At 39.6% G+C, this 25575-nt stretch overlaps 1 protein-coding gene across 13 annotated transcripts in view; it reads right to left on the minus strand.

The window, feature by feature from the left end:
• The window catches only part of RALYL (RALY RNA binding protein like), a 574454-nt gene that overhangs the window by 143644 nt on the left and 405235 nt on the right, over positions 1–25575 (minus strand). Inside the window, exon 1 of one of the 13 annotated variants that reach the window (XM_054018797.1) lies at positions 9764–9880. The exons of the other annotated variants lie outside the window; for them this stretch is intronic. Coding sequence (XP_053874772.1) covers positions 9764–9800 — 37 coding nt within the window. The 5' untranslated portion in view covers positions 9801–9880. Of the gene's footprint in view, positions 1–9763; positions 9881–25575 lie in introns of those variants that run through there. 13 annotated transcript variants of the gene reach the window in all.

Raw genomic sequence — 25575 nt, forward strand, 5'->3', positions numbered from 1 at the left:
TAAATACAGATTTATGGATTCAAGCGTGAAAATTTATAGTCTTATATGACAGGAATAAATCATGCATGCAAATCATGCAAAATCATGAAATGGGCTACAAATACCACAAAAATAAGCTATTCAAAAGTTTAACAAATTGGACGGGGGGGGGGCGGAGGGGAGGGGAGGAGAATAGATGCTCCTCACCTGGGGCTCCATTTGGTCTAAGACCAGCCCTGGCTCATCTTTATTCTGGATGAATCTGTGCCCATTTTATAAAGACTCAGTACAGAGGAAGGACAGTGAAAGGCAGATACATAAAATGACCCTCACTAGAAGGCTTATCGGGGCAACATCACTGGAATTTTAGTCATAATGTCTCTCTGCTGCATGGGGTAGAGGTCACATTTTACCAGCACACAATGCTAATATGTTGCTATTTTCTTATGATCTTAGTCCAATCATGGAGGCCAAATGAAGAAAGATTTTTCTCTCCTCCTCCCGCCCTTTCAGGCTGTTTTTGATAATGGATTGAAAGTTGTTATGCTTAACCCCCCCCCCCCCCCCGATAAATAAAGAATAGCACATAAAATGAAGAAAAGCTGCTTTAGAGCATCAAACAGGATTGCTGCTTGTAAGAGGACTGCTACACAGGATCCAGTTTTGTCCTGAAATAACATGTTGCCCTACAATAGCACAACAAAACAAAATGTTGTTTTTAAAAATAAGTAAGCAAAATCTTAAGGAATGGAAGTGATTACCAAGAAAATATAATCCAAGCATAAAATATCATCCAAGCATCAAGGCCACACACAGACCTAGCTATATGATGGAACCATAAGTGATTCCTCAGTCAGCAATACTATTGCCTTTGAAACTTATTAATAAGACAGATGCCCAGGAATTTGAAGAACATGTATTTTATTTAAAGAATTATGTTCGGGTGTTTTTCTAAGGCAGTTTCTAACTCACCAGGGGTCAAAACAAACCTTACAATACAATATGTATTTATAAAGTGCTTCATGTGATAAGCAGCCCTAGGCACTCTCTAGAAAAATGAAGAAAAGCACAAAATAAAGAATAGTTTGCAGAGATCACTTGAAGCTTGGAGAAAAAAAATAGACATCTTTTCAGTATTAAGCAAGGGCAAAAAATTCCATGACCTTGAGCCACAATTAACATAAGCAAACAATCTATGAGTGCACTTAATATACTAATAACTACAGGGACTAAGATGGAACACAGGAAAGCAGAAGTTTAGGTGAATAATAGGACCAAAAACATGCAAGATTTCAAAAGGAAAAGGTGAAATAGGAAAAGTGATTTTAGTAACTGAAGCTATGAGCAAAATGTTGACAATTTGTTTTATAATTATTGCCAAATTGTAATTGTTGCCAAAAATGAGGTTCTCTTAGGGCCAGATCCTGCTCTTACTCAGTCCTTCAGTGAGAGTTTTGCCTGGAAATGACTGAGAAATAATTTCTGGATTCTGCTCTCAAAGAATAAGACAGAATTACACCGTTGCAGTACAGGAACACTGGCCTCATTCTATGTAGCATTTGGATCATGACTGATGCTTTAAAAGCAGTAAATGGATGCTTAATCGTTTATCAGATTTTAGGTAAAACCAAGAGATTTGGAATGTATTTTTGCACTCTTTATGATTCCTTTTTTATGAAGTTGTTAGTGTACAAGCAGGGCCAGTGCTTCCACTAGTTGCCTAGGGCGGCAGGATGTGGGGGGCGGCATTTCGCCGCCCTTGGCGGAATTTCAGTGGCGATTCCTCTGGGTGGGAAGAAAAGCGGCCACGGAAACACCACCGAGAACCAGGGCCGCCCAGAGGGGCTTCTTCCACTCCATGTCTTTGACGGAAATTCGGCGGCGGGTCCTTCACTTGCTCTGGGACCCGCCGCCGGAGTGCCCCGAAGACCCGGAGTGGAAGGACCCCCACCGCCGAGAACGCAGCTTCAGAGGAGGAGCTGCGGCAAAAACCCTGGCGCCGCTCCTGTGTGCAAGGACCGTGCATAGTCCTCTCTTTAGTTATGGCTTGATAAGGTCATATTTATGGGATTTATTAGACCATGTCTTTAATATTACCCTTTTTATATGTTTAATTTCCCAATGACAACTGTTAATGATGTATTAAGAAAGGATTTTTTAATTCACCTAATACAAGTACTGTAGTGTAATCTCTTTATCATGAAAGTTGAACTTACAAATATAGAATCATGTACAAAAGAACTGCATTCAAAAATAAAATGATGTAAAACTTTAGAGCCTAGAGTCCATCAGTACTACTTCTTGTTCAGCCAATCACTCAGACAAACAAGTTTTTTTTATATTTGCAGGAGATAATTCTGCCCGCATCATGTTGACAATGTCACCTGAAAGTGAGAATAGGCATTCTCATGGCATTGTTGTAGCCGGCATTGCAAGGTATTTACGTGCCAGATGTGCTAAAGATTCCTATGCCTCTTCATGCTTCAACCACCATTCTAGAGGACATGCGTCCATGCTGATGGATTCTGTTCAATAGCGATCCAATGCAGTGTGGACCAATGCATGTTCATTTTCATCATGTGAGTCACCAACAGAAGGTTGATTTTCTTTTTTGGTGGTTCAGGTTCTGTAGTTTCCACATCAGAGTGCTGCTCTTTCAAGACTTCTGAAAACATGCTCCACACCTCGTCCCTCTCAGATTTTGGAAGGCACTTCAGATTCTTAAACCTTGGGCCGAGTGCTGTAGCTATCTTTAGAAATCTGATATTCGAACCTTCTTTGTGTTTTGTCAAATCTGCAGTGAAACATTCTTAAAATGAACAACATGTGCTGCGTCATCATCTGAGACCGCTATAACATGAAATATATGGCAGAATGCGGGTAAAACCATGGAGCAGGAGACATACAATCCTTCTCCAAGGAGTACAGCCACAAATTTAATTAACATATTTTTTAACAAGCATCATCAGCATGGAATCATGTCCTCTGGAATGGTGATCAAAGCATGAAGAGGCATATGAATCTTTAGCACATCTGGCATGTAAATACCTTGCAATGACAGCTAAAAAAGTGACAGCTGAATGCCTGTTCTCACTTTCAGGTGACATTGTAAATAAGAAGCGGGACGCATTATCTCCTGTAAATATAAAGAAATTTGTTTGTCTTAGCGATTGGCTGAACAAGAAGTAGGACGAGATGACTTGTAGGCGCTAAAGTTTTATATTGTTTTGTTATGGAGTGCAGTTATGTAACAAAAAAAATCTACATTTGTAAGTTGCACTTTCACGATAAAGAGATTGCACTACAGCACCAGTATGAGGTGAATTGAAAAAATACTATTTCTTTTGTTTGTCATTTTTACAGTGCAAATGTTTGTAACCAAATATAAAGTGAGTATTGTACACTTTGTATTCTGTGTTGTAATTGAAATCAATGTATTTGAAAATGTAGAAAAACATCCAAAAATATTTAATACATTTCAATTAGTATTTTATTGTTTAACAGTGCAATTAAAACTGTGATTAATTGCGATTAATTTTTTTGAGTTAATCGCATGAGTTAACTGCAATTAATCGACAGCCCTACTAATCAGGTATGACACTGAAAGGTAAGGACACATAAAATAGATAATCTTTTCTTTGCCTGTCACTTGTTCAATTATTCCCCTACAGGATCAGGCCACCTCGAAAGGCCTTCAGTTAAAATGGAGACATGCATAAGGTAGGACACTGCTTGTTTCCCAATAACGTCAACTGGTATCACGGGTACTGCCTGTCAGCAATTTTCTCACATCAGCAATTCAACTGTAGGCTTAGCTTGATCATTCTGATTTTATCATTGTGGATAACAGTGCATAGATAATATTTAGGAAGGGAAGACCTCTCACTCTGCAACTGTCAAAGAACAAGGACCCTGAACAAGGACAAGAGAGTCTGGTAAATTGTTTGAATCTTGAACAAAGCTTTAGGCACTAACACAGGTGATATGTACAGTGGCCTCATGAAAACACAAAACACAGAGATGATATTATTATTAGTATTAATCATGAATATTCATTACTGCTTATATCACATATAACTCTATTTATAATAATAATGGGTCTGCTGGCAAAAGGTATTAATTCAGTTGGGGCCCAATTCCAAGCTCATTTAAATCAATCAGATGATCCTTACTGAATTTGATGAGCTTTGGTCATTAATCCCCTGAAACTGCCTGGTATCTAAGGTTGCTGTTATGAACCGAATAAGTGGATATATTTTCTAATACACCTCTACCTCGATATAACGCTGTCCTTGGGAGCCAAAAATTCTTACCGCGTTATAGATGAAACCACATTATATCAAACTTGCTTTGATCCATCGGAGTGCGCAGCCCCGCCACGCCCCCCTGGAGCACTGCTTTACTGCATTGTATCAGAATTCGTGTTATATTGGGTCACGTTAAATCGGGGTAAAAGTGTATTTCAAACCAACTTCTTTGACTTTGCCTGTGTCATGGGGTCATTCACCAAAGTGGCGTCTCCTTCTGGGCATTTTGGGAATTAGCTCAGCCCCATCGGGTGCATCCTCAGGTGGTGGTGGCTCTCCCATCCTCGCCTCCGCCTGCAGACCTATTACGGCTCCTTCCTCTCAGCGTCTGCTTCGTGGCACAGCCATCCGGCTGTCATCATCTGGTTCCCCCCCTTGTGGGGGACTCCTCCAACAAAAGGCCAGCCACTCTTTGCAGAGGCTTGGCAGTCCACAGCCAGGCCGCTCCTTGAGCGGCTAGTGGGGGCGGCCCAGACCCGCCCACTACTCCGGGACCTGGCCCCGGGACCCTGCAAACAGCAGCTTCCTGCTGCCTCTTCCTTCCAGATCACTGTCTATTCCCTGGGCCACTTCCCCATAGCCTGAGTTCCTTCTGTTTCTGCCTCTGGCTGCAGCTCCTTTGCCCTCTTCCCAGGGCCTTGTGCCTGTAAGTCCTGGCAGCCCACCAGGAGCCCTCTAGGAAGCCAGTCTTCTCCCTAGGGCTCCCTGCAGCAGACTTACTTGCTCTGGTCTGTAGCTTCCTTTTATCTGGCTTGGCCCTGATTGGCTGATCCAGTTGCCGCCCTAATTGTCTGCAGCTACCACCCTAATTGGCTGTTTCCCCTGCAGCCACTCCTTTGGCTGCCTGCTGCTCAGCCTCCTAGGCTGTTTTTAACCCCCCCAGCGCCAATGCTGGGCAGGCACCCCATCCCAGCCTGCTATAGACTCTCATGTTGACATTGTCATTTATGATGGATATGAGAACATTCCAAGGACAAAGAAAATAAAGCTGAAGAAGACAACAGATAAGTCCCTGACCTCAAACTGCACAATCCTTAAAGTTTGGGTAGGTTATAGCTAAGGTACATTTTAACTCCCGTTGAACAGCACTGTCTAGAAGGAGGCAGCCCGTCTTGATCCCTTCAACAGTCAAGTCTGACCACTGTCCACAGACTCAGAGCATCAGAGTCTTCATGAAGAAATCCTGCATCTCCCCAAGCAGTATGAGAGTAGGTCCATAAAGATCATTCCCATCATTAACAGCAGCTTCAGAGGAGGCCAGTCCAAGATTTAAACTCTGTCCTCCAAAGCCCTTATCTTAGATGGAGAAATGTTTACCAAAATTTCAGTGTTTGTAGTTACTCCTGGGGGCATTCTGTGCCAAAAAAAATTAAAAATTCTGTGCATAATATTTTTAAAATGTGCAAATTATATTTGTCAAAATAACACTACATAGTCATGCCAGTTTCAATTATTTTGGTAATTTATTTCAAAATACCTGTCAGCTAGTATGTCTGTAACAATACAGACACACACAAAAATTCCCCTGGGAGTAGAGAGTCAAAGAAACCCCTATGACAACCCAGTTCTTGTTTCTCTGCCCCCTTCCCTCCCCCCAGAACCCAGCCGGGGGCCAGACACCCACAACCCCTCTCCCCCAGAGCCCACCTGTGGACACCCCCCCCAGCAAACCCCCTCCTCCCCAGAGCCTAACCGCACCCAGCTGGGGGCCAGACACCCACAACCCCTCTCCCCCAGAGCCCACCTGTGGACACCCCCCCTCAGTAAGCCCCCTCCTCCCCAGAGCCTAACCGCATCCCCCCAGCGAGATACCTGCATCCCATCCCTCCCACCCCCGAGCCCAGCCATGGGGCTCCCAGCCCAGATACCCACACCCCCTCCTCCCTGGAGCCCAGCCATGGGGCCCCACTGGACCAGATACTCACATCCTCTTCCCCCACCCCTGAGCCCAGGGATCCAGAGGAAGAAACAGCCTAATGCTCGGTCCCAGGCTTGCATGGAGTTTCCTGTGCACCACCTTCTCATTCTCTCAGGGCATGCTGGGAACTGCAGCTGCCAGGAACCCAGTAGCTCCCTTTCCCTCCCACAGAAGTGTCTTCTATGTGCAAGCAGGGCTCTCCAGAGTCCAGTGGCCCCTAGTGGCGGCTACCACCACTGCAGCCCATTTCTGTGGGGGAAAGGAAATTCTGCACACATGTTAATTTCTGCATTGTGCAGTGGCGCAGAATTCCCGCAGGAGTATGTGTATAATGGGCCAGATGCATCAATATACTCAGTCTCTGAGACAACACAAGTGAGAGAGTGTGAATCTAACCCAATAGTTATTCAGTATCCTTAGTGTGGTGCAGATAATGCACACTAAACATGTATACATATATATCATACATACACAAACATGCACATATTACCAACTAATTTTGATATTTAGTGAAATTACGGTACTAGTTTACTGTAGTATTTTGTCTAACTAATTCCCATTAGTTGTAATCTACTTATGAAATGAACAAAATGTATAATTCACAAAATTATAAATAAACTGTTTCATTCTGTTACGTTGTGTCTCAGACATTCACTCTTACAATCTGTACACTATGCCATTTTATGCAGTCAGAGTAAAGTCCAGAATTAAGATAATGTACTGTAATTTTCATTTGAATCTCAACAGGGTTGTTTCCAAAAGTCTGATGTAACAAAATTCAGCAACAAAAGCTACCCTAATACAGAATGTCATACTATTGTGTGGATTAGAATTAAGTAAACAAATGCTGCATCCAAAATGAAGTATAAATAAGCTTAAAAGTAGAGTTATATACAAGTGCCAGAGAGGTAAAACAGCTGCACCTTGCAAATGGCTACATTTTTCTGTCTCCCTTTCTGAATAAGCATGCTTTCAAATTGTTTGTAGGAAACAATTTTTGTATGATTGCACTCTTTTTCGTACTTTCAGAAGCTTTTGACAAAGCAATGCTGAAAATTATGTGCACCATTTAGCAGACAGAGAAGCCAGAATTAATGAATAAGAAAGCCCAAAAGCTCACTTGCCTTTTGTGCCAGATGTTCAAAACATTTTCATAAGAAAATACCAACTGTTTTTTTTCCAACTTATACTCAGAATAGACTCTCTAATACATCTCATTATTGTCTTTTTAGTGCTACCAAATTGGCTTCTAGAATAACATCTGTGTTTTGCTTGCATGAAAGTGTTCTCAAGAAAAACTGATAGGAAATTTAATCCTTGACTTCTCCTATGTTACCTAGTTAGTACTGATATCCCTCTGTGATATTTCAAAACAACAATCATTTATGTGCATTGTAACCTTCAAATAGCTTTTGACTTGTAAGATTAGGGAAAGTAACAGAAAATCTCCCAAATTACATACACACAATCTCTGCTAAGGTTTTAGATTGACATTTTCCAGATTCTAATTAAATATAAGGTATTAAAAAGTGCCTGCTATATTACAGCAGATGTTTGGCATAATGGAAACAGTTATAACAGCAATTTATTAGCATTTATTAAAATTACAAACCAACTATTACTTTAGTTTTTCAGCAAAATCATTCCAACAGCCACTGTTGTAATTATACTTCTGATTCCTCTCATTTGCAATTCACAATTTCCTCCTATGGGTAAATCAGACTTTCCTTCACCAAAAAGAAATGTGACTACACTTTATAAAAATATCTTTTCTTGTGTCTCATACAATGTTTCCATGAGTACCTAGAAATATTTTCCTTCCCGTCCCTAAACTACCTCCCAATTCTTGACTGTGCCCATAGAAAAATGAAAACCTGGCTACAGATACATTCACATGGGCACTGAAATTAAACAGGAGCACAAGGGAACACAAGACAATAACTTTGGCAACAGAAGGACTTCTCAGCTGTTACTGTTGGAGTTTGCACCAGTCTTTACATAATAAGTAAACTGAAACCATCATTGCTGTTCCATAGCAAAAATTAAACAACGTCAAGGAAAAGAGATTTGTCAAAGACACTCAGTCTGTTCCTTGCATCCATTACTTTTTTCTACTTTTAAAAATTTCTGTCATAAAACATATACCTGTTCAAGCTACGAAGAAGGGAGAAGTGAATGAATGAAGAGATTCATTTTGTTAAAAAATAATCCTATGTTGCCATTCGTACAGTGTTGTAAAATGCCGTTCATCTGACATATTTGGAGGCTTTGCATTTGCATGAAAGCGCTTCTGATCTTGTCATAAACATATTTGTGTTTAACTGGCACAGTAAACAAGAAAGAAATGAATCTGGAAACTATGTTATGGTTGCAGTAAACCAAACTCAGTTATACACAGGTGGGTTATCTATTTTGTTGCTTGTGAAGTTACCAGGACAAAGTTTAAGGTGGGTCTTTTCATGTGAATGTGAAAAGGGGGACATGGAGCTCTATGTCAGAGGTTTTAGAAGCCACAGACAGGTGTCTCACTGAAACTTTTTTACATGCAGTATGTCACTTTGGCTATGGGATAGAAGAAAAACTACCCAAGGTCTGTACAGAGCTTAAGCTCTGAGACCCAAAAACTGGTCCCACTGATTCAGTGGAAAAACTGGAAACAGCCCTGAATGCTTAACAGTAATAATGCTCCTGTTAGAATAGCCTCCTTACTTACCTTATTTTAGGTTGCTGCTTTTCCCACACTCCCTCCACACAGGTTTTCTAAATAGAATATCTCCCCCTCTCAGCCCCAAACTACCTCCCCACCTATTTTTTTTATCTCACTTTACTCGTACTTTCAGTAGTACATACTTTATAGCTTGACCCGTGACATCACATTTTGATTTGGCTCAGCTCCTCCAGAACATTATGCAAAGGTGTCTAATATTGTTACTAAAATTGCTTAGCTAAGGCCATATTTTAAGAAACCGAACAGTCTCTTAAGTGGAACATTTGGTCTTTAGCATGCTGATGAAAATTCAGGATGTTTTTACTTTTTAAAATATTATACTTATGACTCCCCCCACAGTATGTGTTGTTTAAGCTACACTAGCTTCTTTCCACAAAAAAATTGTAATTGTGGAAAATGACCACTTTTGAAGTTTAGCACCTCTAACCTCCCAAAGCTTTCCATGTCAATCTACAAAAAGAATTTTTACAAGGTGAAAATGTGCTAACCCTGTCAAGGTGAAAGATATAACTATCCAATCATTATGCCCTGAATAAGGGACACTGGGGATAGACTGAACTTACATTTAACCTCTCTTTGTTGATTTTATAAAGCAGTCCCTTACGGAGGGTTTCCATAGTAACAAGAGAGCTAATTTTTAATTTCTAAGATTCTTCATCCACTTAACACATAGATACTGTAGCATAAAGAGTAGCAAATACCACTCTTGCTGTTCTGGTGTTATTTAACTACTGTGGGAAAAAGTAATACATCGTTTTCAATAAAATTGGAGATTTTTTTTTCTCTCCTCTCAATGGTCCGATATAAAAAAAGAGTTCAGGTTTTACTTACATCTTTGGTTTCTGCGTTTGCTCTTGTACATAGTCATTGTGAAGAAATCCCACTTTCTAAGAAGTAACTGCCTTGAACACAGACACAAAAGAAAGGAGATTGTGCTTCTGCTTTGCAGTGAGACAGTTGCTCACTGACAGAAGGTAACCAGCAATGTCTCAGTGAAAGCCAGGGTAATACCATTTTTGTAAAATCCAGGGGAGATGCTACTGGCTCTAACTATTTTCTCTAATACGAACCCTAGAGAGCCAATGAATTTCTTCCCTAACATTGGAGAACCTCAAATACAATCCATACAGGATAAGGTGTCATACTAAGCAGTGCTGCATTAAGAATGCAGTAATTTATGATTTAATAGTTTGACAACAAAGATTCCATGAAATAGCAGAGGTACATGGAAAATATCTTGCATAAGTACCTGTATGCATAATTAAAAACTAACTTTTCATTGAGAGGCTGCAAAATATGCATGTAGAGGCATTAGAAATATTATACACCCAAACATAAATTGTTGACTCAGCAAAACTACCATTAGGCTAAATTAACAGAATTTTTGCTTAAGGAATATGGACTACAAAACTGGGCCCTTCATGAATACAAATAAGTTTTGTAAGAGTTACTATGCTAACCAAATACATATGATCAGACTCTTAAAATCCCATCTTGCTTTGGGTATTTATTTCTGAATTATTTTCTTATAGACTCATAGACTTTAAGGCCAGAAGGGACCATCATGATCATCTACTCTGACCTCCTGCACATTGCAGACCACAGAACCTCACTCACCCCCTCCTGTAATACACCCATAACTGATGGCTGAGTTATTGATTTAAAGACTTCAAGTTACAGATAACCCACCATTTACTTTAGCTTAAACCAGCAAGTGACTTGTGCCCTATGCTGGAGAGGAAGATGAAAAACCCCCAGGGTCTCTGCCAATCTGACCTGCGGAAAAATTCCTGGTGAACAGTTGGACCCTGAGCATGTCAACAAGAGCCACCAGTCAGACACCTGGAAAAGAATTCTCTGTAGTGACCCAGAGCCTTCCCTATCTAGTGCCCCATCTCTGGCCACTGGAAATATTTGCTGCTGTAACAGTAACAGATCGGCTACATGCCATTGTAGGCAGTTTCATCATACCATCCCCCACATAAACTTATCAAGCTCAGTCTTGAAGCCAGTTAGGTTTTTTTGCCCCCCCCCCCCCTCTGCTTCCCTTGGAAGGCTGTTCCAGAACTTCACTCCTCTCTGATGGTTAGAAACTTACATCTAATTTCAAGCCTAAATGTGTTAATGGCCAGTTTATAGCCATTTGTTCTTGTGTCAGCATTGGTGCTTAACTTAAATATCTCCTCTCCTTCCCTGGTATTTATCCCTATGATGTATTTATAGAGCACAATCATATCTCCCCTGAACCTTCATTTGGTTAGGCTAAACAAGCTAAGCTCCTTGCGTCTCCTCTAGTAGGGTAGGTTTTCCATTTCTCTGACCATCCTAGAAGCCCTTCTCTGCACCTGCTTCAGTTTGAATTCATCTTTCATAAACATAGGAGACCACATGCTCACAGTATTTTAGATGAAGTTGCACCAGTGCCTTGTATAATGGTACTAACACTTCCCTATCTCTACTGGAAATAACTTGCCTGATGCATCCCAGGATTGCATTAACCTTTTCACAGCTGCCTCATAGTCATTGTGTGATCAACCAATACACACAGGTCTTTCTCCTCCTCTGTTGCTTCCAACTGATATGTATAATAAAAATTCTTGTTGTAAGTCCTTAAGTGGATGACCTTGCACTTTGCACTATTAAATTTCATCCCATTTCTATTGTGCCAGATTTCAAGGTCCTCCAGATCTTCTTGTATGATATTCCAGTCCTTCTCTGTATTGGCAATACCTTCCAATATTGTGTCATCTGCAAATTTTATTAGCACACACTCACTTTTTGAGCCAACGTAATGAATGAAAATATATTAAATAGGACTGTTCCCAAGACTGATCTCTGAGGAACTCCACTAGTAACCTCCCTCCAGCCTGACAGTTCACCTTTCAGTATGACCCACTATAGTCTCCTCTTTAACCAGTCCCTTACCCACCTTTCGATTCTCATATTAATCCCCATCTTCTCCAATCTAACTAATAATTAGATCTACTGCATTTACTTTGTCTAAAAAAATCAGTTATCTTCTCAAAGAAAGAGATCAGGTTGGTCTGGCATGATCTACCTTTTTTAAAACTATGTTGTATTTTATCCCACTTGCTGTTTACCATTATGTCCTTAACTACTACTACTTTCAAAATTTGTCCACAACCTTGCATACAATTGAGGTCAAACTAATGGGCCTGTAGTTTCCTGGATCACTTTTTTCGCCTTTTGTAAAAATATGTACATTATTAGCAATTCTCCAGTTATAGGGTACAACCCCCGAATTTACAGATTCAGTAAAAATCCTTGCTATTGGGCTTAATTTCATGTGCCTGTTTCTTTAATATTATTGGTTATCTCTGTCCCCAGGATTTGGTTCCATTAAGCTGTTTGCATCTGACTTCCACCTCAGATGTGGCAATTTCTACTTCCATATCCTCATTTCCATTAACCATCCTACCACTACCCCCAAAGCTCCTCATTACCCTTATTAAAAAAATGAGGGAAAGTATTTGTTTAGGTGTTGGGCCATGCCTAGATTATCTTTAAACTCCACTCCATCCTCAATGCTTAGTGATCCCACTTCTTCTTTCCTTGTTTTCTTTTTATTTATATGGCAATAGAACTTTTTACTACTGGTTTAAATTTCCTTTGAAAGGTCCAACTCTGCTTGGCTTTTGGCAGTTTTCAATTTTTCCCTATGCTGATTGACCTCAAGAGGTGCCTATTCTTGCTGATCCTTCCCATCTTCCATTCCTTGTAGGATTTCTGATTTCCCTTAGTAGCCTGTTTGAGATGCTTATTCTGCTCATCCAGTTTGTTCTGCATCCCTTCCCCATGATTTTTTTCCTGTTGCTTGGGATGCAGGCATCAAGTTGCTTGTCAGCTTGGACTAAAATTAATTCCAAGCCTCCTCCACATTCAGATCCTTGAATTCTTCAGTCCAGTCCACTTCTCTAACTAATTCCCTTATTTTTTTTTAAGTTTGCCCTTTTGAAATCAAGGACCCTAGTTACAGACCTAGCTTTGTTTATCCTTCCATTTAGTTTAAACTAAATTAGCTCATGATCACTCGAACCATGGCTGGTAAATCTCAGAAAACTAAATGAGAAAGGAGGGCAGACAAAAGATCGGGGCCCAAAATCTTGGCCCAAAATCAAAAGGTGTGTTAATGGTCTCATCCAGCAGGCAGGGAGGCAACTCAGATAGTTATCAAACCTGAGGTGGGGCCCAGTTCCACAAGAGAAAAATCCTGGGGGTAAAACTGAAATAAATCCCCTCGAGTCTGGATATATTGGACCCTCTTAAGAATTTTATGCAAGACCAGGCCAAAGATTCTCTATACCCAAATATTAGAAAAGTAGTAGTCAAGATAAATGGGATCCCAGTAGAGGGGAAATCCAAAGCTCCAGGGCTTTACTTTGTTATAAAAAAGGACCTCTTATATAGACTAATCCAGCTCAGGAGCAAGAACTGGAGCAGCTTCTAGTACTCCATGGACACAGAAAGGCAGCATTAGATCTGGCATTTGTTTGGGACACCTTTGGGGTGTCCCCTATCAAAACACTAGATAGAATCTTACAAAGGTTCTTTTGGCTGGGAAAATGCATGGAGACTGGATGCTATTGCAACAGTCCACAACCTGACTGCCAATTGCACAGTCCACAACCTCAGTTAATGGCCCCTTTAATAACCATTATCAAAGACCCATTTGACAAGATAGCAATGGACTTGATAGGACCACTGGAGAAGTCAGTCCGAGGTCAACAGTGCGTGCTTGTTGTACTGAATTATTCTACCTGGTGTCTGGAAGCCATATCACTGTGAATGAGCGTCCAAGACTATAGTGAAGGAAATATTCCAGATTTTCCCTTAGGTACAAATGCCCGAGGAGATTGACAAGATCAGGGGCTCCATTTGTGTCAAAGTTGATGAAGGACCTCTGTGTGATGCTTTGAATATGCATCTCAGGTTACTGCTCACAGACTGGTGGCCTGGTTGAATGCTTCAACACAATGCTGAAGAGCATGATAGAGAAAGCAGTGAGTCAAGATGGGAAAAATTGTGATACCTTACTACTCTGCCTGACGTTGGCTGATATTGGGAAAAATCCAGGCTTCCCTCCTTTGAACTGTTATATGGTCACCACCCCTGGCATATTGGATATTGCCAAGGAAGACTGGGGGTGAACAGCCTAATCAAGGAATGAATGTCATCGAATTTGTGATGCAGATGCGGGACGGAATATCCCAAGTTATCCCAATAGTGCATGAACACACGGAAAAAGCACAAAAGGCCTTATAAGCCTATTATAATCCACAAGAAAGGGTTTGGAAATTCCAGGCTGGTGATCAGGCAATGGTGTTGGTGCCCACAGCAGAAAGCAAGCTCTTGGCCAGATGGCAGGGGCCATACAAAGTACATAAGAATACTGGGTCAGACCAAAGGTCCATCTAGCCCAGTATCCTGTCTTCCAACATTGGCCCATGCCAGGTGCTCCAGAGGGAATGAACAGAACAGGTAATCATCAAGTGATCGATCCAGCCAGTCACCCATTCCCAGCTTCTGGCAAACAGAGGCTAGGGACACCATCCCTGCCCATCCTGGCTAATAGCCATTGATGGAACATCCTCCATGAATTTATCTAGTTCTTTTTTGAACTCTTTTATAGTTTTGGTCTTCACAACATCCTTTGGCAAGGAGTTCCACAGGTTGACTCTGTGTTGTGTAAAGAAATACTTCCTTTTGTTTGTTTTAAATCTGCTGCCTATTAATTTCATTTGGTGACCCTAGTTCTTGTGTTATGAGAAGGAGTAAATAAAACTTCCTATTTACTTTCTCCACACCAGTCATGATTTTATAGACCTCTATCACATCCCCCCTTATTCGTCTCTTTTCCAAGATGAAAAGTCTCAGTCTTATTAATCTCTCCTTATATGGCAGTTGTTCCATACCTCTAATCATTTTTGTTGCCCTTTTCTGAACCTTTTCCAAGTCTAATATATCTTTTTAGAGATGGGGCGACAACATCTGCACACAGAATTTAGGATGTGGGTATACCATGGATTTATATAGTGGCAACATGATATTTTCTGTCCTATTATCTATCCCTTTCTTAATTATTCCCAGCATTATGTTCACTTTTTTGACTGCCGCTGCACATTGAGTGGATGTTTTCAGAGAACTATCCACAATGACTCCACAATGACTTTCTTGAGTGGTAACAGTAAATTTAGACCCCATCATTTTATATGTATAGTTGGGATTATGTTTTCCAATGTGCATTACTTTGCATTTATCAACATTGAATTTCATCTGACATTTTGCTGCCCAGTCACCCAGTTTTGAGAGATTCTTTTGAAGCTCCTCACAGTCTCCCTGGGACTTAACTATTTTAAGTAGTTTTATATCGTCTGCAAAGTTTGCCACCTCACTGTTTACCCCTTTTTCCAGATCATTTATGAATATGTTGAATAGGACTGGTCCCAGTACAGACCCCTGGGCGACACCACTATTTACCTCTCTCCATTCTGAAAACTGACCACTTATACCTACCCTTTGTTTCCTATTTTTTAACCAGTTACCAATCCATGAGAGCACCTTCCCTCTTATCCTGTGGCAGCTTACTTTGCGTAAGAGCCTTTGGTGAGGGACCTTGTCAAAGGCTTTCTGAAAATCTAAATACACTATATTCAATGGATCTCCCTTGTCCACATGCCTGTTGAACCCCTCAAAGAATTCTAGTAGATTGGTGAGGCATGATTTCCCTTTAAAAAAACCATATTGACTCTTCCCCAACAAATTATGTTCATCTATGTTTCTGACAATTTTGTTTTTTACTATAGTTTCAACCAATTTGCCCGGTACTGAAGAAAAGAACTCAGATCCAAAGCAACCCACATTTCCTTTTGCAAAAGCAGATAGACACTGTTTTCCAAACCAAAATCCAGCCTCCTCTCCCCATGTCAAATTAAATTAAACTAGTTAAGTCTTTGGAATGTTTGCTTTATTGTGAAAATTCTGAGACTGAAGCATAAAGAATTAGAAAAATCCAATGTTGCTCAAAAGTTTGTGTTTGGAAAATACTTAGCAGATGCCAAAAGAATCAGTTTGCTGATTTTAATAGGGCTCGTGGATGAACAGAGTGTCCTGCACTGCAGGAACGACATTGGTTCTGTTGTCTGTAGCCACAAATCCACAGGAAGGGGAAGAACAGGTGAGCCTCTCCTCTTTGATGGCTTCATGCTGGCTGCTGCTACAGTTCTCATCATCCTTCTCTCCCACAGCTGACCCACTGGGAACTCATATATATAATTTTTCACTGGTTTGACATTTGTTCTCTATTCTGTGTTGATTATGAGGTGATTTATCTTTCCCAAACAAATGAGAATACCAGTAACTGAAATGCCAGCATTTCTGACAGATGAATAGCTCTCCTGAGTTAAATAAGATGGCTGCAGGGTGGGTATGCTGGAGTTTAGTTAGGCGAGAAGCAATGCCACCACTCTGCAGAAAACAGCTGTAGTAGCCTCAAGAGATGGGATGGGAAATGCACAAATCCATGCACAGAACACCTGCAGCAGCATATTTAACTCAAGCCTTGATCACACCCCTGATCCTGCTAATATTAACTGCACATTAAATGAATCTGACCTGTGCAATGTAAAGCCAGAGGACGGAAGATGAGGATGCCTCCCTCTCCATGCTTTGGTTCACTGGTGTCATGACATCAGTGATTCAAATGAACTAGCAGCAAATAGTCTGCTGCTACCGGTGGTTGTCCTTTCCTTGCTTACTATTGCCTCACTGTGATCATGGATACAGTCCCTGCTTTGCTTTCCGAGCAAAGGGAGCACTTGCCCTTACTCAGTGCACTGGAATGAGGTGGGTTTTCATTAGTCCTCATCACTAACATTTGTTCACTGCCACACATCAGTAATCTCCTGCCTTATGTCCTCCCTGTTTTCATCAATTGGGGGGGGGAGGGGGGCTGCAGGGGTCAGCTCTTTTTTGGGAGTGACACATCAGAAGAATTCTCCATTTTAAATCTAATCTCAGCCCCTGCCTCTCTGGGGTGACATGTACTGTAATTCCTATGGAGGAAATGAACTCATTTTAAAGGAACCTTTCCTCTGCTCAAGCAGGGGAGAATGGAAACCTGACCTTTACTTTCCAGAAAACCCCATGGGGCTCTGACACTGTTATCAGCTATCACTGGTAACCCAGAGATTTGAGCAAGTGAGGTTTGGCTAATCAAGGTTCTTCTGTATTTAGAATTTCAATTCCAGGAAAAATAAGGAACACAGCAGGATGTTTTTTTTTCCTGACTGGCTCAGAGACTTAGGGTCTAATTCTGCTCTCACGTTGGTTTTACACTTTCACTCTGACTTTAATGGATTTATCTCAGATTTACACAGGGCTAAGTGAGAACAAAATCAATCCCTCAGACTTTCCCCACTGAGTTAATGAGACAAAATGAGTCTCTGCTGATCTACCTGGGTACATGGAAGCAGAGAACCAGAAGAAATGCCAGGCAGTTTCAACCATGTGATAAAATCCAATTGACCCAGCTTGAAACTCAAACATGCACAGTGAAAGGTGGCATTCAAATTAGTGACTTCCAGTAAAAGAAAAATAGAATGGTGTGCTAATTTGTAAAGCCCTGCAAATCTGCGCATATCAGTTTTATATCTCCGGACCATTTTTGCAGATTGTGGATCGGCTGCAGATACAAATTTTGTATCCGTGCAGGGCTCTTCTAATTTGCACAGGTGAAAATTGAGGTGAACTTTGAGGTGAAAATTGTTATAGTAATTTTGCATTTTCACTGAAATGCCCTGAAAATATGAAGAGGCAAATCTGAAGTACTTCTAATTCTGAATCAATTTTTTGGCACAACTCTAGTCATGAGCATACAGCCATACAGTTTAAGGCCAGAAAGGACTACCAGAACATCTAGTCTGACCTCCTGTACACCACAGGCCACCACCCCCACCGAGGACCCTCGCACTAAATCCATCAATTGAAATTAGATCTAAGTATTACAGCCCACAACAGACTATTACATGCCACAAGCTGAGAATAGGAGGGACCAAGGTGCATCAGTGTTCAAGATCCCTGTAATGGCAGGGAAATGATTAGGTGAAATGTACAAGATAACCCTGACAATTGACCCACACTCACATACTGCAGAGGAAGATGAAAAAGACACTGCCAATCCAACTTGGGGGAAAATTCATTCCCTGCCCTACATACAGCAATCAGTTAGACCCTGAGCTTGTGAGCAAGAACCAGCCAGCCAAGCATTTGAGAGAGAGAATGCTTGGTACCACCTCAGAGCCCTGGCCCACCCTACCTGCCTCAAGCCATGACCATCCCTGATGCTTCAAAGGAAGAAGATAAAAACAAAAGACACAATAACATCACACAGAATACTTTGGGGGGGAATCTCTTCCTGACCCCTTCAGGAGGCCAGCTGGAACCCTAAGGTCTGAGTTTTTAAGAATGTAAGACAAACTGGAAGTCTAGGTCTGCTGAGGCCTTCCCTTTGCTATCACAAGCAATCCTGTCATACAATCATCTCTATTTTTTCTGAATAAAAATAAAAATTCTAATAATATATGTACTCAGCTAGGAAAATCATGCGTCTCACGAAGTGGGTATTCACCTACGAAAGCTTATGCTCCAATACATCTGTTAGTCTATAAGGTGCTCTTTGTAGCTTTTTACAGATCCAGACTAAACGGCTACCCCTCTGATAGGAAAATCAAGAAACTCTATCTTCTCACCAGAGTCCAATGTGGAAATGTGATGCTATCAATTGGACTTTGTAATTTAGATAAGCTTTCTTCTATGTAGGCACACCTGCAGAACAATGCTACAACTCTATGATGAGTGCTTCGAGTATTCAAATGCCTTATAATGATACAATATGTAATATGAATCATAACTTATAATACATTAGGAGGACATAGGCCTATTGAATATCCCTCCATCAGACCAGGAAATTACAATTTGTTTTTCTAAATATTAACCAAAATATTGCTTTAGCAATTTGTTTAAATAAACTTTTAAAATACCCAAGTTCAAGAGAAAGAGGATTTTTATTTATTTGTGTGTGTGTGTGTGTGTGTGTGTGTGTGCTTCCTTCTTATTAACTGATACATGGAAAAAATGTCTTGACATTCAGGAACCTAACTATTGCATTGATCATGTAGAGTAGGATGACCGTTTTTAAAGGGACAGTCCCGTTTTTTGGGACTTTTTCTTACATAGGCGCCTATTATCCCCCACCCCCGTCATATTTTTTCACAGTTGCTATCTGGTCATGCTAGTCATGGGTTCTGAGGTTAAGAAAATACAGGTCCAGATTTTCAGCTGGTATAAATCAGCATAAATCCATGGAAGTTCAATGGAACTATTCTAATTTGAACCAGTTGAATATTTGGCCCTCAATTTCTAACTTTTCAGGTTAGTAGATATAACAACTCAATCTCTGAACTAAAGACAAGATAGACAACTCTGATCTGGAGATGGTACCACTGGTTAAATACATGATCTCTGACTACCTACTACCCAATCATTTTCTTAGATAGTGATTGGCACTATGCTGGAAATAGCCATTCCTGAAAATATACATTACATTAGTACTTGAAAGAATGATTGTATTGGATGATGATCAATTGGCACCACCCCTGAAAGTAATGCCCTGTATTGATCCATAGGGGGTTGGTATGCCCAAGTAGGTAAAGCTTGTGTGAATCTCCTTAGTTACTGTAACTACAAGACAAATATCCCTAAGATAAAGGTGGACAGTGGATTAAGATACTAGCAATGTTGACAAATATGGAGCATGATTAGTTAAACAAGAGAAAAATATGAAAAATACTTTAAAATATTCACAAGGGAAGTGGAATCAGTTTAGCATAATGACTAATTCAGAGCTTCATAATGCCTTTGAAAATGCAAACATCCTCATTTTGTAAAATTATAGATAATTTAAAATAAAAGAAGGATTTTTAGCATTTTAGAGGAAATAATGAAAATTGAAATATCAGCATTATAGCTCTTGTTGTGCATTAGACTGTTTCATTCCACGTAAACTATGTACTTGCATTTTAATGTCTCACCACTCTAAAAGCTTCTACCATTTCATTATAATCCTGTTTTAAGATACAGCAATTTAAAACATAAATATCTAAATTAGCCTACAAAGATGCTATAGAAAATAACAGATATAGTTGTATTCAGCTTCCGGACAGTAAATGTTAAATCTTAGTAATTTAAACAAATGAAACTTCACCAGTTAAGAATATTCTCCATTTGTATTACATACATTATCAGAGTAGTGTCTGAATTACATGCTATCCAATAACAAGAAGAATCTGCTACCATTCAGTCGACCTGGCTCTGATCTTGGCTTCCCAAGTATAAATCCAGCCTAACTCTGATTTCAATGGGCTGCACAGGGAGTAATTCTATGCAGAATCTGGCCAATAATGTTTACCCATAAGGAGACAATTATTCATAGACAGAACATAATATGGAATGGTCCCACCTCAGCACTGACTGCCCTAATCCTCCAGTTGAGGAAGTTAAGTCCCATGATGGGAAGGAGCCAAGGTGAGATGGAGGGATAAAATCCCTTACTTGAGCCACACCTTTTCACAGAGGTAGGATTCAAAAAAGGATTAGACATTTATATATGAATAATAAGAACAGCCACAATTATAGTAGATAGGATTTTTTTTTAAAGAAGGAATATGAACCTCATGCTTCAGAAGATTACAGCTATGATGCCAATTAACTCCAATCTGGCATTTCTCCTGTTCAATTTAAAGTTTATTTTCTTTTGGCAGATTGCAGATCATTACACCTTTTGCATCCTATTCAGTAGAGAAATTATACACCTGTTTAATCATTTGCATTTGCAGGCTGCACTTCAATCTTAGTACACAAGGGACTTCCTGTTCCATTATTTCAGACTCTCATTGATATCCATTACACTGACATGCCAATATGGGTTAGCCACATGAGTTCATTTGCGCCCACTTTATGAAACAATTTTACTTTCTGGTTTTAATGTTGGGCGGTCACTGATCTTTTTGTAGGGTTGCAAGATTAGGTTTTATTCAGCTTGAATAAAGATTTTTAAATTCACTTTTTGTTCAATTATTTCTAATATTAAAAAAACAAATTTGTTGCGGAATCTTGTTTTGTAAATTTATAAAGAAACCCAAACAAAGTGCTTCTACATTTTCAAGGAATTGTTCACCAGCTGGATATTCTTAAGTACATTTAGCTTTTGTGTATCTTTGCAATTTGTATTACAAATGATATTTCTGCAAAATGATTGCATGCTTTTATTATAGTATAAAGGATAATGTATTCTTTGTGCCAGGCAACTTTGTGCCATATTGCTATTGTCATATTTATTGCAAACAAATCTGGTGTCTACCATTTGTTTACTCTTGTATTCTATCACTATGCTTTAAAATGTATTTCATGTCTTTCATGACTTATTAACACTTTCATCTAGGAAGCAGCTGTCAGTAGTCCTGCACATATAAACTGTCAAATCCATTTCTCACAATAAACTTATTTGGACCTAATTATCAGTTATGCCAAAAATAATTCAGTCTCTAATCAATCCATCTGTTAACTAATCAAATTCACATGACTTGGCTTTGTTACGTAATGGTCAATAGTCTTATATGGCATCTACTTGTTAGAAAGCATGTGTCTTTCCCAAGCAGCAAACTTGAATGGACCAAAGTATTCTAGAAGTTTTAAAAGGACTGTCTTATGATCCCACTGGAATGTAATGTAGACCTCCAGTGTCTCTGGACTGGTTACTGATAGCAGCATGGAAGACATGGACAGAATGTAATCACTTCTGCAGTTCTCTTCCAGGCCTCCTTCCAAATGGAGGGATTCAGATGTCTTCATTTGGTTACTTTTTGCAATAGATTTACTTTAATTCTAACTGCACATAAAAAAGATGCAGCACATTTGAGTGCTGGCTGGAGAATGGTTATTACTTCTGAGTTCCAAGCACTTGATGTAGGATAGGTTTATAATAGGCTAATACCCCTATCATATGACAGGAGTCTAACCATGGGCTACCAGTACATTGAATTTCACGTATGATAAAATAATAAAATAAAATAAAATCATAGAACTGATCAGTTATACCTATAACGGTGCTGATCTAATATCACAGAGACAGATTTCATGTTAGGTGGGATGACTTGATGTGGTTAGTGGAATATTCACATTCATCATTAAAAATATTACAAGAAATAACACCTGTTCTGTTTTATCTGGAAGAAAAATAGAAAAGAATCTGTTTCTATGAACATAGCCTATAATTGAACAGCTGTTCTGTCTAAAGCATCATATGTTGTGATGTCTAGTGCCACCTACTGACAGAACTGCTTCAATTTCAAAGCCACATATGAAACTAAAGAAATAAGTGTCTTTAGTTTCTGATGACAAGACAGTCCTCTTGAGCTCTGTATCTGTAGCTGATGATTTCACCAAAACCTCTCAGTGGAATACTATCCTGGTTACTGTATCTATTTATTAATTTCTCTTTTTCCTTCTCTGTGTGCAGCATTTCACTGGAATTGCTTAAGTTATATTGCCTTTTTCACACCTTATCAAAGAGTTTGTGTTTCTTTATCTATTTATAGTTCTCTCATTTAACTCAGTGCATTTGAACAGGAAACCAAATGAAGAGACAAGCTATGTTAAAAAAAAAGTTCATATGTTTCTACACACACATGCTGGAGTTAAGGTATAGAGGTAAACACAGCTATACATTTAATTTACTGTAAGGGCATTTTTTTATACAGGCGCCATTCGTACAATAATGACAGGTTTCAGAGTAGCAGCCGTGTTAGTCTGTATCCGCAAAAAGAAGAACAGGAGTACTTGTGGCACCTTAGAGACTAACAGATTTATTAGAGCATAAGCTTTCGTGGACTACAGCCCACTTCTTCCGAAGAAGTGGGCTGTAGTCCACGAAAGCTTATGCTCTAATAAATCTGTTAGTCTCTAAGGTGCCACAAGTACTCCTATTCGTACAATAGTCAGCTATGGATTCAAAGTTAGCAGTTTTAGCTAACTGATAGCTGAACTGGCTGAGTTCAGCAGCACAGGAGGGGGATAGTAATGTTTTCCTAGTCCTGCTAGCTGCTGGGGTGAGGAACTTCCTGTTTGCCTGAACACCTATTGCTGCTAGGGAGCAGTGGGTCTTCCTCATAACAAATGGCAGTCTGAAACGGAATGGACAACCAGCCAGTTCCTTCTGAAGAACAAGATGAAAGCCACCAAGACCCAGGAGGGAGCAAGTGTGTGGTGGGAGGAACAAATGTAGGCAGTAAGTGCCTTTCTGACAATCTGAAGGGGGGGAGGAGAGAAAGCTGGGGTCAAAAGCTGATAGGTCTTTTCTGGTATTATTGAATTCAAGCTCTAAAGAGATTTATGGTGCTTGTCTGCAAAGGGTTAGGTTTGTGTGATGCCCTTAAAACACATGTGGAGGAGATTGCCCTAGTTCATCATAGTACAAATGAATAATAAGAGGGAATTGTTAGAAAAAAAGATAAACTGTGATGTATTTAAAGAATGAAATTCCATCAGAGAGTTTGGTATTTTAAATAATTTAAAAAGGGCTTTGTCATCAGAAGCTTAAGAGGCAATCATCAATATTTTGGGGTATATCTGAAGTTGACACAAGCATTCTTTTCCTCCCATGTGAAAAACAGGCAGGATTTCCATTATTTATATTATGGCTATTTCTAGAGGCACTGAGCTAAAATAGGGCTGTGTTGTGCTAGGCATTGTACAGAAGTAAAGGTAGGTATGGTCACTGAGCTGAAGAGCTGACAATCTAAGATTATGAACATCAGGCCAATAATGGAAAAATAGGGAGAGGATTAAATATACACAGATTATTCAGTTTCTGCATAGATATTATATTCACAGATCAAAGAGAGACTTAGAGGAAATTTATAGTGCACAGGGCTTCCTAGGATACTCCTAAAAATAATTACCACTCTCCTGTCCCAGATCAATAAGTATGTACATAGTATCTTTTCAGTAAGATCTAAAATTAACAGCATTTTCAAAATCCTGTGCACCAAGGTCTCCAATATTGATTTAAATGTAAATTGCACACGAACAACTGACTGTATAATCAAACCCTACTGCTTCAGAATTCAGCCAAATTTCTTAGTAAAAACAGTGAGGCAGATATCAGTATAACCAGGAATGGATCCACCCCAAAGCCCTGTACTCTCACCCCAGGACACATGTAAGTCCCATTGAACCTTATGGATGGAGGATATGGCCCTAGGAGAGCTGCTACCTAAGCTTAGGACCCACTCTTGCCTCCCCAAATCCTTTATCACTAGCAAGTATGGTAAAAGCTAGTGTCAGTTCAGTAGAAAAATTATGTTGTAATTTCTCTCACTGTTTTGTCATTTCTGATTATGTAGCTATGATGAGGAGCACAAGTTTATCTTCCCATGTCCAAAAATCCATCTGGTTCCTAATAAAGTTTTGACAAACAAGATCAACTGCTATCATAGAAAACACACATTTCAGCTGCATACAATAACCCTGACCGCAAGGAAATATCATCTGACAATGCAAATGATAAGAAAGTAGAAGAATCCAAGAATGAGTCCCCAGAGCTCTAAAATACGATGAGGCTATTACAAACCAGAAGAATGGCACATCAGCAATGAACTTAGGAATTAAGGCATTTAAAATCTAAATCTAAATCAAGTATGTGGTCTAAAATAACTGCAGTCAACTTGGTCTATCTCATATACATTTGTGAAACTACTTGTTTAAATGTGTTCACTCTGAATGAAAAATGTGATATGTTTCACAACGAATCATGCAAAAACAGTATTCGTGAAATAGTTCCATCTTTGTCAGTTATTTATTCCAGGCTGTATCTATATTGTATTATATGTTGTCAAGCTTGTTGAACAGAAAATTGGTCCCCAACTTATCCACTTAATGAAAACAGCCCCATAATATTTTATTTGCATCTAAAATCAGCTCTTTGTCAAACCGTTACAAGAAATAACTTCTGTTGTGATACAGGCATTGACAGAGTCTTGCTATTATTGACCCTTAGCCAGCAAAGCACTTACACATCTGCATGAGTAAGCATCTGACTAGTCTCATTGACTTGTTAGTAATTGTAATAAGAAAAGGTTTTGATTTTGGTCATTATACCATATTGTCACTATCAACAATTCAAAGCCAGACAAGTATTTGCGCTGTTTTGGATTTTTCCCCCTTTATTGCCTGTTAGCCTCTTGTACAGAGGACCTAGTTATAATTTTCCATTAATTCTTTAAACTGGATTTTGTTTGCTGATATGCAAGGCATATTGGTGAGTAAAACATCCCAACAAAGCAAAAGTTTTGTAAATGTGTTTAAATAAGTTGTCAGAGTTCTATGGTTTTGTTATAAACAAATGAAATGTTATTGCTAAGCAATGACAATCCTGGCACTTCTTTAAGAACATCAAGTCTTGGAATATTGCACACTGCTGCTGATTTTTAAAGATACCTACTGCTGTACCCACATCAGAGAAAAATATATCTCCAGTTGAACAGAAAATGAATGTAAACATTTTTTTT

This window comes from Malaclemys terrapin, chromosome 2 (genome assembly GCF_027887155.1).
Source record: "Malaclemys terrapin pileata isolate rMalTer1 chromosome 2, rMalTer1.hap1, whole genome shotgun sequence".
Lineage (NCBI taxonomy): Eukaryota > Metazoa > Chordata > Testudines > Emydidae > Malaclemys > Malaclemys terrapin.